Source organism: Melopsittacus undulatus, chromosome 10 (genome assembly GCF_012275295.1).
Source record: "Melopsittacus undulatus isolate bMelUnd1 chromosome 10, bMelUnd1.mat.Z, whole genome shotgun sequence".
Lineage (NCBI taxonomy): Eukaryota > Metazoa > Chordata > Aves > Psittaciformes > Psittaculidae > Melopsittacus > Melopsittacus undulatus.
The window spans coordinates 14,458,349-14,476,596 of record NC_047536.1 but is presented as its reverse complement, the minus strand read 5'-3'; the positions used below and the strand labels follow the sequence as shown (position 1 = coordinate 14,476,596).

General features: G+C 43.2%; 1 protein-coding gene across 1 annotated transcript; it reads left to right on the top strand.

Annotated features, from left to right (window-relative positions):
• Positions 1-31: 31 nt before the first annotated feature.
• On the top strand, positions 32-15,786 carry PPP2CA (protein phosphatase 2 catalytic subunit alpha). Its single transcript, XM_034066716.1, has 7 exons — positions 32-338; positions 11,952-12,161; positions 12,642-12,815; positions 13,006-13,095; positions 13,470-13,631; positions 14,217-14,335; positions 15,037-15,786. The coding sequence occupies exons 1-7, from the start codon at positions 237-239 to the stop codon at positions 15,107-15,109; spliced, it is 930 nt and encodes a 309-aa protein (XP_033922607.1). The 5' UTR covers positions 32-236; the 3' UTR covers positions 15,110-15,786.
• Positions 15,787-18,248: the final 2,462 nt, after the last annotated feature.

Here is an 18,248-nt window from a genome sequence, read left to right as displayed (position 1 = left end):
CCTCCTCCCCGTAGTGGAAGCCGAGGCGGTGACGTCAGGAGCGGCGGCCATTACACGGTGTGGTGCGAGGCAGCGGGCGGCAGAGCTGCAGCAGCGGGGAGCGCCGCGCCGCCCGCCCCACACCGGACCCGGCACCGTCCGTCCCGTCCTCTCTTGCCGCTGGGAGCGCGGATCGCAGTGACCTCCAGGGTGGTGCGGTAGCAGCAGCAGCAGCCCGTGAGGAGGGGGAGAGCGGGATGGAGGAGAAGGTCTTCACCAAGGAGCTCGACCAGTGGGTGGAGCAGCTCAACGAGTGCAAGCAGCTCTCCGAGGGGCAGGTGAAGAGCCTCTGTGAGAAGGTGAGGAGCGGCCGGCGCTGGGGCCGCGGCACTGGGGCTGGTCACTGACGGGAGGCGGCGCTCCGTGCCGGGGCCGCGGCGGCCTCTCGGCGGGAAGGCGAGCGGCCGCGGAGCCGGAGAAGGCGCTGCCGGGCGGAGGGAGGCGCCGTGGGGGAGCGGCCCCTGCGGGCCGGGGAACCCGGCGAGCAGAGGCCCCTCCGCGGGCGGATCCGCGCCCCCTCCCGCTGCGCTGGGGCCTGGCTCCGCCTTCCGCCTTTTCATCGCCTCCTAAAATGGCGCCGCTGCCGGGATTCTCGGGAGAGACCCCCGAGCGGGGCCGCCATCCCGCGGCGGGGGGGCCCGGCCCGCCCGGCTGCACCGGTACCGGCTCTTCCCTTCGCCTCTGGGCCTGGCCTTCCGCAGGCCCCGCTTGGCGCGGCAGGGCGTGTGAGGGGTATCGCGGGTGAATGGGCGCGCTGTGCTGTCACGGAACGGTTAAAAAGCTTAAAGCGGCTCCGAAAGCGTCGCTTATTGCGATGAAAGTAAAAGCTTATGGTAAAGAACTGAATATTACACGGGGTAAAGAGCTGCTGCTGGAACGGAACAGCTTTGATTTTCTTTTTCATGCTATAAATAAGCCCAGCCGCGTTTATAACTAATTGAAGGGTGGATTAGCTTTGGGACTTTGGTTCCTCTGAATGAGGTTCTGGGTTCATGAAATTCTCCGAGCAGACAGTTGATGTCCCATATAGCCATTTATTTTTATGGTGATGGATTGAGGATGTTGAGACTCAGATGTTTGAGTACTGTGTTGATTGAGTCATAAAACCAGCCCAGGATAGATCCCATTTAGTAACATCCAGCTGCATTTTCCAATTGGATTCTAATTCTGGATGTAACTTAATAGTTGAGCAGTTCTGAAGCTTTTATGTATTCCTGCATTTCTAGGCTGAAGGTAGAAATATTTATTGACTGCTTGGGAGCTGGGAGTTAAGGAATATGAGAAGTTACTGATGTATTGGCTTCTAAAGAAGTAGGTGTACCTGCCACGAGGAGCAATTAGAATAGTTTAGATTTGGCACCATGACTTCAAATACTACAGCATGTTGGTTTGGATTAAATTGCTTCCAGAGGACTGTCTATGAACTTATTAAAGAGCTTGTGGCTTTGGCCAGACAGGTTCTTGCTTGAGTACATATTTTAGTTCACTAGTATTCCAGTAACTTAAAATTGGTACCATCTGATACAGTTTGTGTGTTGCAAGCAAGTGGCAGTGTCACTGTCTCTTTTTCATTGCCTCTCCAATGACAGCAGTCCAGCTTTCTTGTGTCGCTTTGCTGGAGGGGCGAGTATTCCACTTGCTGTCATTTATGAGCTGATGCTGGTGCAGGGTCCTGGATGCTGCGTGAGAGGGTGTGTTTTGAAAGGTTCTGTGGTAACTTGGATGAGGAGTACACAAAAAGCCTTCCAATTAGTGGGGTTTTAGATGGGTGAGGAGTGTGCTGACCATCAGAAATGCCTTCCTGAGGATACTGTAGTCCCGGTCATCGGTATTGCGCAAGATGACATCTTCATTTTCCCCAGTGAAGGATGGAAGTGAGCTGTGTTTCTGGATAAATGCCTAGTGCTCGTCACTAAAAGAATGGGTGAGAAAAGGAAAGGTAACAGAAAGCTGTGTGCCTCAGCTGCTGTGTTTTGAGAGACCACAAGAATGTGAGAGAAGTCTACCTGAAAAATAGCATTCAGCAGCCTCCTATTGCCTTGAGTTGGGTGGATGTGAGCCAGCTCTAGAGCAAAGGTAGCATTGCTCTGGGTAGCATGATACTGTGCTTGAGCTGAAATTCCGTTTCTGTGACTAGTTTGCGGTCAGCACTTTGCAGAGCAGAGCCCCATGGCTGTTTATGTTAAGGAAAGATGAGTTGTTGCTGATAACTACAGGTGGATTTACTGGGACTTTCTGCTGAGAGTAAGTTCCTACATGGTTGCTGATGCAAGGAATTTGAAATAGACACATGAAGACTGCTCTATCAGGTCATCTCTGCTGCCTTGAGTGGAAGCTGTGTTTGTGAAAGGAGGTCACTGGTTGAGTTCTGTGCCCTCCTGCTGAGGGACAGCATTTGCTATAACATGTTCCATGCTTCCAGTGCTGATGCTCAGAAACTTTGCTGAGCTGTGCTTCATGCTTTTGATTGTCTGAAGTAGTTTCGTGGATGTAATCACACCCAAAGGTTATGTTTTTCCATAAATAGCTTAATGTGTTAAGGACAGTGCCAAATATAGCTACTGTTCCAAAGGACAGATAAAGACCCTACTAGGTATAAACTGTCATTCTTCACCACTTTGATTTGTAGCTTGGGTTAGTTCAAATAAACAACTCAAAATACCTTTGTGAGGGCTTTCCCCCCATAACAGTGTTTGATCAGATGATCTTTCTGACTGGTATTTCTTGATCTGCTGGGACTTCATGTGTGCAGACTGGTGCCTGATAAGAGTAAGCCTGAGGGCTTCTTTGTATTTCGCTATTGATATCTAAAGCACTTAACAACTACATACAAACATGACAATTAAATGTGGCCATTCATGTATCCCAGTTACTTAATGCATCTTGCGTTGTGCCTGGTTACCTGCAGGGTGGTGGTAACTAGGAGAAATGTCTTCCAAGTCTAGGAATAATTTGCAACCATGAATAATACATAGTGCTTCCACAGGTGATTTGAAAAAAATAGGATCCCCCAAGTGGCAGTTAAGCTACTCCAGGCTTGCTCTGTGTGGTGTATTTTTATGTTGTATCATTTGTATGACCAGTTGTACATGCTTTGCTTAAGGATTTGATCAGTGCAAGGTTTGAAGTGTTTAAGATGTCCACTGTATAGTCACTGTTATGTACCAACAGTGTTTGTCCTGTTAACACTGAATTGTTTATTGACTGTTGTCCATGAACAGAGGAGAAGGAAGTCCTTTATTGCCAGGTGAGGGTTTTTCCACTGACCATGTTGAATGAAAGGATGCTGGTTTGGAACACTTTTCCCATGCACTGTGGGGGTCTTACCTCCTCACTGGTGTATTAAATGCTCTTTCTCACAGGTGGTGGGGGTGTACGTTGCTCAGGAAAGGGGGATGGTAGTCTAAAATATGCCTAAAGGAATGAGTTGAATCTGTGCATAGTCTCCACTGATTATTTTAGCTTTCTAGCGCAGGTGGAGGCAGAGATGTCAGAGTCTCTCCCCTGGAAATACGAGTCTGTAATTTAGTGGGTTTGAATGTGGCATCCAGTCTGTAGAACAAGATGACAGGATGGTCATATGCTTTGTGGAGTGTCAGGGCTCTCTTCTCATGTGCTTGAATTACTAGTCTCTGCATAGACAATGCTGCTATCCCAAAATCTTTTAAAGTAAGTGAAGGGCTGATACGGATAAAGCATTCCAGAAACCTTGATTCAAGCCTTGTCTCCTGCAGCTTTTGATCTGTGACAGTGATCTTGGTTACATTTGCTTTTTGATTTGTTACCAGTGCTAATTTTCATAGTATAAATATGTTTCTGGGCCATCCTGTTCTCTGGTATATTCCTTGTCAATGGTGTATTTTTTTAATGTTTTTCCTTCTTGCAGAACTTCCACCTTTGTTTAACACCAGATCTTCCAGCCTAGAGACTGATCACAGCTGAGAATTAACCAAACATGCATTGACCCACTGCAGTGTGTGAGCTGCTTAGGTTAAGTGCCTTAGGTCTGGGAGGGCAGTATGTAATGCTGAACCTTTGTTTTTGGGTCAGAAAACCTTGCCTGTGCAACCCAAGTTCAGTTTGTCTAATTCATGGCACTGCCAAGTTTTGTGGGTCTCACTCCTGTGTTTTAAGCTGTTACTGTCCTTAGATGTCTGCCTTATTTCTTTTTCAGACAGAGGCAGGCACATGATCCCTTCTGCCTCCTTTTGAGAGTTGCCTTTCTTAATTGATTATTTTTGGCCAAAAGTGAGTGGTTTAAACTGTCCTCAGCTGTGTTTGCAGGGGCTTTTCCATTAGCTAGCTTCTGCATTTCCCCATCCTTACGTGTAACCATCACGTAGAACTATTCTTCAAACTAAGCTGATCGCAAAAATTAATGTTACTCTCTGAACTGGCTGTAAATCAACAGAAAAACCCTCCCCAAGAGATCTTCCAACCAGTGAGAGTTTCCATGGGCTGTGTATTGGACATTTGTGTCCTTCCAGCCCTACCCGAGCAGAAGAACGTGGATCTGGAAGGTGAGGTGTTTCAATTCCTTCTTGCTACTGCACTGTCTTCTGGATTCAGTAACAAGGAAGCCGTTGCACTGCTGCCAGTGCTGTGTGTGGAGGGGCTTCTTCAGTTGTTCCCGGGGCTGTGGGAGACCAGAAGATAGGTTAGAACACATTTGCTGCTGCTTTGTTGAAGATACCTGGGGATCAAGCTGTTGATGGGTGCATATAATTAAACCTTCATTTCTCAAGAGTTGCAGGTGTATTGCAAAAAGCCTTTGGTGACATTTTAATAACCGTGTTTCAGATTATTCTGGAACACTCCACAAAAAAAGATGCTTTAATTCCCACTGTTCTGTGATTTTTTTATTTTTTGTTATGGTTGGTAATATAAAATGGAAATTGCCTTTTTACACAAAAGGCATTTGAAGCATCGACCTTGCCAGGCTTCTCACCTAGTCGTGATTAAACTTTTACAGCACTTGTGTGTATGAGAATTTAGTCGTGTACGTGCCAGGTCTTGTAGCAACAGCAGCTTTCTAATTCTTTTTCCAGTTCTGGTAAATTCTGTAAAATGGAGTTCTGCTGGCAAGTGGGGGTTTTTAATTACAACATTAGTTGTGATCAAATAGGACTGAAGGGTATTTTTGTGTTGGTTTAGAAATTATTTTAAGGTAACAGTAGTAAGCATTTGTAAGTCAGAACAAGTTCCTACTTGAGTTCTACCAGTTGAAGGCTCAGGACACAGATGAGGCTGCAGATGGATGTCCTTTCCAAAGGGTCGCTGTGGTGGGGCTGTTGCCTGGGTAGATCCGATGACAGTCCTGCTCTGTGATTGCTCCCTTACCGTTTTCAGGTTGTCATCTGAGTTGCCTTAAACAGTGTAATAACCACCCTGGCTGCTGTGTCTGAGAAGGTGCGGAGGCCTTGGACAAAGGGCTGTGTGAGGGGAGTCAGTGGAGCAATGATTGGATTTCCATACTTGCTTAGGAGCCCTTAAACACTACATCTATGCTCGGGAACAGAGCTGTTGCCCTTGCTTCCTTTTAAATAGTGTGTTTAGCTGGAAAACCGATTTATTCCTGGCTAAATAATAACTATTGGAACTCAGTTGTTCAGTAGTCAGGTCTCGAACATGTCTGCTAGGTATATTGACAATACCTTCCAACAGAGGTATTACATGTGTGCTAGTTTGGTTTGAACCCATTTCTTGGGTTTTGACACACGTGCCCACCCTGTTCTCCAGTGGTATCTTTTAACATGACCCTTCCTAGGTGTGCTTGGAGTTATTTGAGCAAAAGAGCTGAAAGCCATTTGAGTTTACTACCTGAAGCCTGACATGGGGGTATGAGGTACAACTAGTTTGGAAATAGTTTTAGCCTATTTCTCTTTTTATTTTATAACTGGAATGGTACAAGATGAACATAGCTTGTTCTACAGGTGGGATGAAGAACCTGTCTTAAGTCATCAGCTTCGTGTGTTGCTACTGCTGCTGTGTTCCTTGGAACTCCTATGTAGAGAGGAAGGTGTCTGCTTTTCCTCAGCTATTTGGCCTCCTGTATGTCTCTTAAAAGATTTTTCTAGTCTGTGTGTTTCTTTTAATTCAAGGTTAAAGGCACTAAGGTCTGTATGAGGCAAAATTATCCCATCCTCATTTTCCATCTGATCTTGTCAACTACTGCTACTTAAATAGCTGTTCCCCTTCTCCTAAATCTGCCTCCAAGGGACAGAACACTCCTTCCAGTTGCACTGTGTGTAGGACTGCTAATGATGTCTCCAGATGGAAGTATCAAGGGGACTGTCAGCACTATGAATGGTATCAGTAGTTGCTTTGCAGTACAAAGGACTTGAGGGCTGTTTGGCAGAGGTTTACCACCTGGGTGCCTATGTGTAGACCTTGAATTAACAGGAGAAGGAAAGTTGTCCCATCTTACATGTAGCACTGGCATTAGGATTGATCTTCTCTGGCTGACATCTTGCGTGTAACTTTCTCTCTTCTAACCAAATGGAAATTGCTAAAGGAGTGAGGGAGTTGTTGCTGGGTAGTGGAGCAGTGAAGAAGGGTACGTTGCTGTGCGTTGTGAGATATAAAGCTGATTGGATTTTATGCTTTTTTTGGTTAGTTAATTGCCTCTTCTTGTTCACTGACAGGCATTGATGCATAAGCTACAAACCTTTCATTTTGTGCACTTGGAATTAAAATGAAACTTCTGAGAAAATTTGTTAATTCTATGTGCCCTGTCCCAAGAAAATGAAGGCTACAAATATAGTGACCACATCATGACGTGTTCTCAGGAGCTGTGCTGTGACTGACCAGGCATACCTTGTTTTGCTTCACTGAGTTCTAAACCTGCAGCATCGCTGGTAGTGAAAGAGTTTAGAAATGGAGATGTCACAAACTGGAGAGGAAGCAGATCCCTTTTCTTCTCATTCAGTCTTGGGAAAAGAGTATTTTGCTGCTGTGGCTTCTTCTATGTGAATGGAAATCCTGGTTGGTTTTACTTTGGAATACTAAATAATTAATGTCAGTGGGGAGCTTTGTATTTGAATTTTGTTTCTACTTCTCCACTCACAATGAACTCCTCAGTGGATTCCCAGCAGTATGAATTGGTCTCCCATTTGTGTGATACATAATCTGCCTCATGCCATCATCATAGAAGGCTAGGTTTGGAGGCATTTCTCAAGTTCCGTTTAAAATGTCAGACAATGAATGAAAATCCCTTTTGCTCTAAAAAGTGGCTAGTCTTCTGTCTGAATGTGTTCTCTTTCCTCTGCAAGTAAAGAGTGGGGGGGAACCCTTAAATTAAAAGAAGTGAATGCTTTCACTCTGCAGAAGACTTGCTGACTGTAGTGGATGACTTTGCTTGGAACTGGAATCTTTTCCAGGCCACAGTGTCAGGCCAGCTAAAGCCAGTGTTCATCCCAATTAGCTGATCATTGTGCCTTTAGTCACATCCTGTGCACCTTGATGACAGGAAATTATGCGTGTGATTTAAGTCTTAGATCTCATTGAAACGTCTTTATGGTAACTACAAATACCCATTATTTTCCTTGGTTACAGTGGATGCTTCTCCACACTCCCTTTACTAGACAGCGTGGTGGGTTGCAGGTGTGAATTCTGGTCTGCCAAGAATGACATGGTACCATCTGCAAGCATGACTTTGGAGCTGTGTTCTCAGATTAAACTAATGGTTGTATTTCCTTTACTGTAGTAATCTTTTTCAGGGTAGATACTTCGTCTGAGTTGGCAGAGCTCTTGCTAGAATGCATGGCTCTAAGAAGGGGTTAGAGTAATTGAGAACCTTCTGGCATGTTCTGGAAATACAAAGGAATTTGGATACAGATGGATTAATAGGGTTTTTTAGAAATGGACCACTTGAAATGAGTTCTCTTTGGCAGGGTTGGTGATGTACTCTGATTATGAGGGAAACTTGCTTGTCCTCAGTGTAAGAGTAAGTTGGAAGAGAGAACGGATGGATTATTGCTTATATGGTACTTGTTTTGGAACATTAATCTGTGGTGTACAGGGTAAAGATACATACAAGGAACCAGGGAAATAGGAGATACCTCTGCAGGCATACAGCCCCTGCATCTCATTGTGAAGACCTGAAAATCATATGGTAGCTTTAATTGTCCTGCAGAGGTTTTAATTAATGTCCCTGACTGTTTATTGTAAAATGCAGAGTTTACACTTAAATCTTGCATTGTCATAAAACAATGAAGCTAATCTTTGTATTTTAAGAACAGTGTTCTGCATGAATGTGCTTTGTAAACAGAGGCAATAGCACAGTGCTTTACTGTTCATCTGGCTGTGGAGATGTGCAGCAGTCCAGAATGTTTTAATTCTTAAATACCAGCTACTTGCTTTACAATAAAGTGAAAATTTGTTGTTTTCTGTGTGTTTAACCCAGTAGTGGTTTTATTCTGGTTGCCTTTTGGGTATTTTGGGATGGTGCAGGTTGCTTCCTTCAAGCAAAACGGCTGAGTAAGCCAATGTTTCAGATACCAAGTAGGCATGAATTCCAGTCACTATGACTAAGCTTAAGTATACATGATACGTGCTTATTGTGTGAATATTGAGGTTGCACTATGTAAAATACGTGACTTTCCACCTCAGCAGTTGTTGTCTATGACAGCATTTTCTTAGTTCTTATGATCTTATGCAACTATGTCTGATAGCTACATGGTTCTTCTGCGTTGGATTTTATTGGTGCTTGGCTGTAAAGTCAGCATTTATCAACTTAATGTAATGGATTCTTTTCAGTCTTAGTCTCTATGCATTTGCACTTGATTTTGAAAGCCGAGAGTGTGTAGTGCTGAATAAACAGTTCAGCTGATTTGGAGGTAGGGTCTTAACCATAATGTAGTAGGCTGTGATACCGAGTTTTTTGACTAAGTTACACTTTAAATCGTAGAATGCCACCCCATGTTAAATTTTATGGTGTGCAGTTATCATCAATCGTTAAGAGGATTGAAGATGTGCCGTCTTAATGTTAAGAACTGAGAGAAGACTGAGAAATAAAAGCATTAGTAAGAGTTCAAGAAAAATCTGTTTCAGAATTGCATAATTGTTTATCTTGGTGACAGGCAATGAAACCTGGATGTTTCAAAACGCTGATGGCAAAATACTGCCAAGTGTTGCATTATTAGCATCATGGCAATAGGTCATTGGGGTTTTGAAGTACAAGGAATTTGGTGTGTGTTTCTCCTCTAGTTTGGCTTCATCAGTGGTTTGATCAAGAAGTACACTGTACTGAAGGCTGCTGAAAAATGCTCTAGTCATTCCTCGCTGTGAGGAAGAGAGCTCCCCGTGGGAAGCCCAGTTTGCTGGGAGATAGGATGGAGTTGCATGATGTGGCTGAAGAAGTAGCCTCATTGTGGATCCTGGGGCAAGGATCAATAATGAGGGGATGGAACCAGATGAGACTGCACAGGGTGGTGGGCTCCCGTACAGGGTCACAGACACTTCAGCAGTGAGAGCTTACCTCCATGGAACTTGAATTGTGAAATTGTAGTACTACATGTACTGTTACTGTACCAAATTATGTTATGGAACAGTGTGTTAAACCATATTTTGCTTCACTCTTTCAAAGAAATTGATGTAATGTGGATGTGTGGGTATAGTTCATGAACCACTTGTTGGTGGCTTGTTTTCACCACATTACTTTTTTCTACTTTCAGCTCTTCTGAAGCTCTTTGGTAGAGGTGAATATACTGCTTAAGCATGTTAGCATCCACTGTTAACGCTATGGGGCATAAGGCAGTAAACAGGCTGAGCAGTTTGTAACGCAGTATTCCATGAAACTTATTTCAGAACATGGAAATGCTGAAATCCCTGCACCAGCATTCCCCCACTGCAGGATTTAAATGAGATTGCCGTTTTGCAGGTTGACCTGGAACAGTCTTTTTCCATGAGAGTAGCTGTCTGACTTATCTAGGTGTTTGGTCATACGCATATCTGAGTGATTTAATATTTCAGAAACTGAGGGAGCAACAGCTCCATGGCTGAGAACGGTGCCAGTTTAATCTCAGTCAGCATAAACGTTGCATGCCTTTGATGAAAAATGAATGCTGCATTCTTTGTGCTGTGCTTCCACTGCCTTAAGAAAGCACAGCAGTATAAAGCATCCTAATTACAGAGGAGGTTTTTCATGTTGAAGCACTATCAGCATCTGCAACGTTGTGTGTCAAAAGAATTAAGGTGGCTAAAGCTTCTGAATGTAATAGTGTATTAGAAGAGGCGAAAGCTGTTAAACCACCTTCAGAACATCTGGTGAGTGTCAGTGCATAAAAATGAACTTAAGTCTAGGCTATCTTAAAATAAATGTACACTTTTAGCACCCACCACAAGCCAGCAATGACCTATCTTTAGTACTAGGCAGAGCATGAGTGGAAACTGTCACATGAGATTGACTTTTGATGTAAATACGTCTGCAGAGTGATTTAACTCCGCTGCTCATGCTGTAATATCTAAGGCTCAGTGTTGTGCAGGGTGCTAAACCACAATTGCATTTCTTCCCAGTATTGAATGAAACACTTGAGTTTCATGACCTTCCATCACTAAACTGTGCGTGGCTGGTGCTCCTCTTGTTTGAAGTGGTGACTGTGGTGGTTAGCCTGGACCATGTGCAGCAACAGTGAGACCACTTCTGTGCAGCTGATGGCTTTGTGAAGAGTGGACAGCATGTTTCTTAATGGCTTGGCTCATGTCAATACCCTGTATTCAATATACTGTTTGGATTTAAACTTCAAATGCTTTTCCTAACTTTTTTAAACTCTAATACTCTTTGGATTATGGTGAATTTTATAATATTGTGTCAAAATACTTTCTTTAGCAGAACCCCAAAAGTGAGTACCCTGCTTCCAAAAATGAGAACCCTGCTTTAGTTGTCAGGGTAGGTTTGAGGAAGTTAAGAATAAGTGACCCTAAAGTGAATGTGGCGTTGCTCTTCCATCTGATGTGTGCTTCAGAACATTTTGGATCCAGTGTGGCATCCACATAGATGGGTATTTGGTGCCGTCTCTGCAAATCTTGTAGATACCTTGGTTTATAAAATGGAACATAGTTTTTGTACATTCTTTTGTCATTCTGGCAGAGAGGCAGAACAGGAATCCTGTCTGAACAGGGGCACTGGCAGTCGAAAGGGATGGAAATCTCTCTAGATGTAAACTTGTTACTATTTATAATCCTAATACCCCCTTGATTTAGAAAATTATTGTGGCATGTGTTTGGTGGCTGTGCTGAGAACAAGCTGCAGCAACTGGCAGTGTGATGGTACGAGTAAGGAATTCGGGGGATTTCAAAGTTACCTTTCTGATGCTATATTTAGTTTGTTCTCCAGACAAATTGCCTTTGTCTGCATCTGTTTTATGGGGAAAAAATGGTATGGGGAAGGTGTTTCTCCTTTGGTTCATGAAGACACAACTTACACGCAAAACTTGTTCAGAGAGCTTTTGCTGCACTTACCTCCTCGAGGGAGAGCCTTGGTTCTGGTCATGTCCAGTTGAGGCTTTGAATTGGAGATAAGACTGGCATAAGTTTTAGTGTTTCCTATGGACTTATTCAGTTGGAGCAGTGATGATCACTGATGTAGGCTTCATGAAATCATTTGTGTAGAAAGTCTGAAGTTTGTCTTATGCTGGAAACTAATCCTGAGATACCTTTCTCAAAGAGGGGAAGAAACCGTCAGACCAAATTGCTGCTACTAATAAGGGGCTGCATAAATCAAAACAGCATTTTAAGTAAGTTCTTATCTCAAGCACTTCAGTGAAGGAAGGGACAGATGATCTTAAGGTCCTTTCCAACCCTAACTATCCTATGAATCTATAAAGAGATCAAGTGGTAGAGTGCATAGAGCATACTTGGAATGCAGTGACTGTTCATGGACAGATTCACAATATATGTGTTTTGTTCTCCAGGCTAAGGAAATCCTGACTAAGGAGTCTAACGTACAGGAGGTGCGATGTCCAGTCACAGTCTGTGGGGATGTCCATGGACAGTTTCACGACCTCATGGAACTTTTCAGAATTGGAGGCAAATCACCAGACACAAACTATTTGTTTATGGGGGACTATGTTGACAGAGGCTATTATTCAGTCGAAACAGTCACATTGCTTGTAGCTCTTAAGGTACCTCTTCTTCTCTGCTGTATGATTCTGTATAATAATGTATATATTTACCATCCTGACTGTTGAATATCCGTTATGATTTGTATTACATGGGCATTATATATAGAAACTAAATGTTGGCTGTCTTGGTTTTCTAAGATGCTTCTGAAAGGATCAGTTAATGCTGTATTTATTTTCACTTGCCTAAGTAGCAATCCTTAATAATTCTCTTGGGGAGATCATCTTAATGCCCAGAGGTAGTGAAGTCCACTACTAACAATGAGTAACATCTAGAATTTATCTCCAAAGTATTGGGCAGCTGAAGATTTGAATGAATTATCCCTTCTTTCTCAAAGGTTATAATTGAATCTTCATCTGAAGAAGGGTTTAGTTTTCACTGCTTTATTGACACATGATGGGAGGTGAGGAGGGAGGATGGTTTTGTGGGGTTTTTGGGAAGACGTGTGTTTTATTGCTTCTAAACTAAGGTGTTACGTTTAGGTCCGATACCGTGAACGCATCACAATTCTCCGAGGGAACCACGAAAGCAGGCAAATCACACAAGTATATGGTTTCTATGATGAATGTTTAAGAAAATATGGAAATGCAAATGTTTGGAAATACTTCACAGACCTTTTTGATTACCTGCCTCTAACTGCCTTGGTGGATGGCCAGGTATGTTGGTATTTGGTGGTGTTAAATATTCCTAGTTGTAAAAGGAGCTGGTAATACTGTATTGTATCAGCTCTCAGCTTTAAAGGAAGCTCTTGTGGATTTTTATCCTAATTATTTGTACTTATCAATTACCATTGTACTGATAGATGAAGTTTATCTCATTTACATGTATTATATCTCACTGTTGCAGATTTTCTGTCTACACGGTGGCCTTTCTCCATCGATAGATACACTGGATCACATCAGAGCACTTGATCGCTTGCAGGAAGTTCCCCATGAGGTACTGAAAACTAACCTGAACTGGTGGGATCCATGATTCAGCACATACTGGGTGCTTGTGTACAGAGGCTGAAAATGAAATTCACAACTTAGCAGGTTGAAAGTGCCTGGCTTCCTGTTGTAGTTTTGTGAAGGGCAGGTTCTTGCCTAAAGAAGGAACATTGTAGTGTGCCTGGAATCACAACAGGTACAACTGATGTTGGAGGTGAGAACTGCTGCTATGAATACTCTTTATTCAGGTCACCTCCTTGGCAGTATCTAAAGTGTTGAATGCACTCATTGTGCAGGGGTGGTGCGTGTGGAGGTTTACTGGGGTTTTGTTTGGGCTTGGTTTTTTGCACTCTGTTCCTGAAACATCTTCTGTGTCTCCTGCAGGGGCCAATGTGTGACTTGTTATGGTCAGACCCGGATGATCGTGGTGGCTGGGGCATTTCTCCTCGAGGTGCAGGTTACACATTTGGACAGGATATTTCAGAAACCTTTAACCATGCTAACGGCCTTACGTTGGTTTCGAGAGCTCATCAGTTGGTAATGGAGGTAAGCAGGACAGCCTGGGTGTTTGAGCTTCTGACTGCAGAGCTGCTCCATTAATACCATACTCCATGCATTGGAGATGTGCATATGCTGTTGTCAACATTGCTGATCCAGCTGAAAGGCTTCAGAAACTCCACTTTGACAGTATTCATGTGCTGCTAAAGGAGTTTCTTGATTTAACAGTGGAGTAACCTTTAATTTGGCACCTGTCCTGAAAATTCACAGTAATGTCCCAAAAGAGACATTAGCAGATGTGGTATTGTATTTCTGTGTAGGTGAAAAGGCTCCTAAACATCGATGCCGAGTCCCTCAATAAGAAAATGCACATAAATGTCCATTATTTTTAATGTTTAGTTCTTGCTTACTAGTAAGAAGCAACATATGAAGGCCAAACTCCATTTTCTGTCAAGAAGGCCAAACTCCATTTTCTGTCAAGAAGACAAAGATACAGCCTTCATTTTCCTTCAGATGACCTTACAACTGCCACTTGGGGTTTTGCACATTAAAAATCCAGTTATTAGGTGGTTATATGGGGTGGATACAAGTAGTAAACGTGGCTGTCATGGTTCCCTTTCTTTCCCTCTCCAGGGGTACAACTGGTGCCATGACCGAAATGTAGTAACAATCTTCAGCGCTCCAAATTACTGTTACCGCTGTGGCAACCAGGCTGCAATCATGGAACTCGATGATACTCTAAAATACTCCTTGTAAGTATGCTTGAAAATGAGAATTACATAGTCTGTGATACTAAGATAGCTGCTATAGTAAGATCCTACGTAATTATTGTGTTAAGGTTGGGCTTTTTCCCTATATGCTTTTGGGAGGTGAAGAGAATGTGGAATTGTTGGGTTAGTCACATCTGAAGACATCTTGTCTGTCAGATTAAAGTGAGACTCCCTGGTTTTGTTTTGTGTAAGTGGAGTTTAATGAAAGTGTGTGATTTGAGAGTAGGAGTGCTCTGTCACGCCTGAGGTGATGTCCTGACTTCTGGAATGTTTGAATTCCTCAGATGTCAGGATGTCTTTTTTAATGAGGTTTCTAAATAACTCTCAGCAGCAGCCTCACTAGTGAATGAGGCAAACGCATTGAGTAAACTGCCCCCTTTGATAGTCACTGGAGGCTTCAGCTTTCTAAATATATAGTACTGTGTGACCAGTTTGAGTCTTAAATCTAAGACTCATTTCTCTCCAATCCTTTGTAGCAATCCTGAGAGGAGTTTAAGATATGGGGGTTATAAATACACACTAATAGAAGGAACAGAGGAAGGTGAACACTTACTCTAGAATAAGACTTTACCTGGTTTCAAAAGACTTAACCTGCATTAATTACTGCTACTGTAATTCATGTGTGAAGCATACCTGAATGCAAAGGGAGCTCTGGCAGTATCATTAACAGCTGTGCTTTTCAGCTTGCAGTTCGATCCGGCGCCGCGCAGAGGTGAACCGCATGTGACTCGTCGCACCCCAGACTACTTCCTGTAAAGAGATTTTAGCCCTGTACAGTATTGCCATGAACCGTATGTTGACCTAAAGAAAACGGGAAGAGCAACAGTAACTCCAAAGTGTCAGAAAATATTTAACATTCAAACTTGTTTTCACATGGACCAAAAGACGTGCCATATTCAAATACAAAGCCTCTTGTCGTCAACAACTGTGACCACTTTAGAATGAACCAGTTCATTGCATGCTGAAGCAACATTGTTGGTCAAGAAACCAGTTTCTGGCATAGCGCTATTTGTAGTTACTTTTGCTTTCTCTGAGAGACTGCAAATAATAAGATGTAGACATTAACACCTCGTGAATACATTTAACTTTCCATTTAGCTCTAGCTTTATTCAGCATGACTGTAGATAAGGGTAGCAGCAAACAATCATTGAAGCTTAAAGAACATTTTTAAAGTAAGTACCAAGGCCTATATTTGTTCTGAAACTGTTGGTTTTATTTTCAGGGAATACTGTTTAATTTAATTGTATTTGATTTTCTTTTTTTTGTCTGCACTCGGTTCCCTTTTCCACTCTTGGCCCCTCCATATTGTCCCTTGTAATTGTCCAAGGATAGTGAATTACTTTGAACAGAACTGTTTTTTTCTGTAAAACAATGTGACTGCAGGACAGAGCTGCAGTGTTTTTCATAATAAACTTGTGAACTAAGTATGGAAACATGTCAAATCCTAATTGCATCTCAGGTTTAATAAACTGACATGTAGCTGGATGGGGTTTAGAAACTTGCATAGGAATTTCCACCTGGAATAACTAAAACGGAGGTGATTGGAGTGTGCTGGAGAGCTCCATCTCAATTCTGTGCCAGGGAGGTGCCTGATTGTGTGGCATCGAGCAGAGCTGCTTGTTCCTGCCATGCTGCTCTGCTGAAGTGCTCAAAGGGAAGAGAGAGGATCTCTTGAATTCATTGAGCCTGGCTTTATTCAAGTGTAAATCTGAGCTGGAGTCATTTACAGTGGAGGTACTAAAAGACTTCATTGTCTGAAACACTGAGAATAAAACCAGTTTTCTAAAGGAAGTACCTTGAAATGTAGTACTACGTGTATTGCCCAGGCTCCATCCTGAAAGCCAGCGGTGTGCGGGTTATGGGCGCTTCTGTTAAAATCGGTTCTTTGTACTGATGTGTTTCAGGATTTGAGCCCTGATCTGATGATTTTCTTCAAAAGAGAAATTCACATTTTATGCCTTATTAAGGCTTGTGCTTGAAATTTGTTGGCCGTATCCTAAGATGTGTCTGACTGTTTTAATAGAGGACTTCCTAATTAACAAAGAAGGTGCTGCATTTCACCAAGCATTACTTCATCCCTTTTCTGAAAGGCTGGAGTGGTGGCTGCTTTCCTTCAGCAAGAATGCAGCCTTGGCCTGGAGGCTGAGTTCCAAATAGCTTCTGGAGAGCCCTTGCTCCTCTGCAGTTTCATCTCTTTCAGGAAGAAGTGTGTCCTAAAATAAGTGCATCTGAAGTATCTGTTTTTAGTGTATCAGGAACTTTTGCTTTGATCACTGCTTGCTATAGAGAGTAGTTCCCTTCAAGTTCCCTTCACTTGCCATTCTCTGGAAGTGGCTTTGTAGGCAGAACTTTGTGCCTTAACTGACACCTTTACTGCCAGAGTAGTGACTGTGCCCTATTTTCTGTGTTCCCTGTCACTCCAGTGGGCATGATTCCTCCTGCTCTGCTTGGGAGCAGCCTGTTTGCTCAGGTTCTACACACAAATGTGAGCAGCTGTTAGTAAAGTCAATGGAAAAGGTAGAAAGTCACCTCAGTTTTTGTGCTTCCTCCCCCCCTCAGTGGTGGCTGGGAGTTGCTATCAGAAAATGCGAATGAGGATATCAGGTTGTCAACAGTAAGTTGTTCTAATGGAGATTGGTCACCAGCAGCACTGAGCAGCTAAAAGCACTGTTGGAAGATTCAAGAGGAGAAAGAAAGCTTCAAACATAAATCATTACTGTCTGATTTAGTGGTTCACCTGAGCCAAACCTTCACTGCAGCCTGCGATGATGCTGGCTGCTGGGGATGAGCGTAATGAGAATTTGTACTTGTTCTGGAAATAGCGGTGCTGTTCCTCCTTCACTCCAAAGACTGGTGAATCCATGACATGTGAAACAAGAGTAGCTGGAATTCCCATTCTGTGGTAGTTCAGTGTTTTTTCAAGTGGGGTACTTAAATGTGGGGAAACCCCTATTGGGGTTTAAATTGTTGAAGGCATCCTGTGAATTAAACTAAAACATAATCTTCTGTTCCTCGGAATTTGGATAGAGTCAGTAGAATCCTGTTGGACAGATGAAGGAGGGGTTTGAGCTTTCCATACTGTGTTTTACTGAAGTCACACTTAATGTCCTGTCAGCTGTTTTTAGTGAATTTGTATGAGATTGAAGTATCCTTCGCTTGTAGAAGCCTGTCCTTCTGAACTAAGGGGTTGTTGGGTCACAGTCAAGACAAAATTGCACACCTACACAGGGAAACATTCAGTAACTCTGGGTTTGAAGGGGAAAATGAGACTGATTTGAAGTGCACAGACTTGCCTTCATGCTCTCTCTACCCCTCTTCTGCCTGTTCTATGCACTGATGGACAGACAGTGCTGTGTGTGTCTTGTCCCTTTCCTCCAAGGTAAAGCACCACACGTGTTTGCCACCTTGTCCTTGTGTCATTGCTTCCAGCTGCTGATGTTTGCATCCCTGTCCCTGCCTCGGCTGCTTGGGCAGTGCTACCCAGTTTAGATCCCTGGATAACACCCCAGGAGGATACTTGATGCAGGCAGAGCTGGTTACCTCGCTCCTTCCCGTATGTCTGGATGATAATGGAATAAATCCTGCCTTGGGGAGAAGGTGGTGAGTGGATGGATTGCTGGAGAGAGCTTGGACATTTCATCTGCCTGTGTTTCAGTCTGGTTAGTACCAAAGTCCATCTGGAAATGTGAGGAGAGAGATCTCTGAGGTTTGCTGGTACCTGCCAGTCCCTGCTTCCATGTTCCATTCTTAGAGTTGTAAACTCAAACACTGACATGATGAAGTAATTGTGTCTTTGCTTTGGCAACTTAGAAACTCCACCTGAATCTTAAAGGTAAAGGATTTCCTTATGTACAATACAAACCAAAAGCTGTTATACAAGTGCTAGGCTTATTTG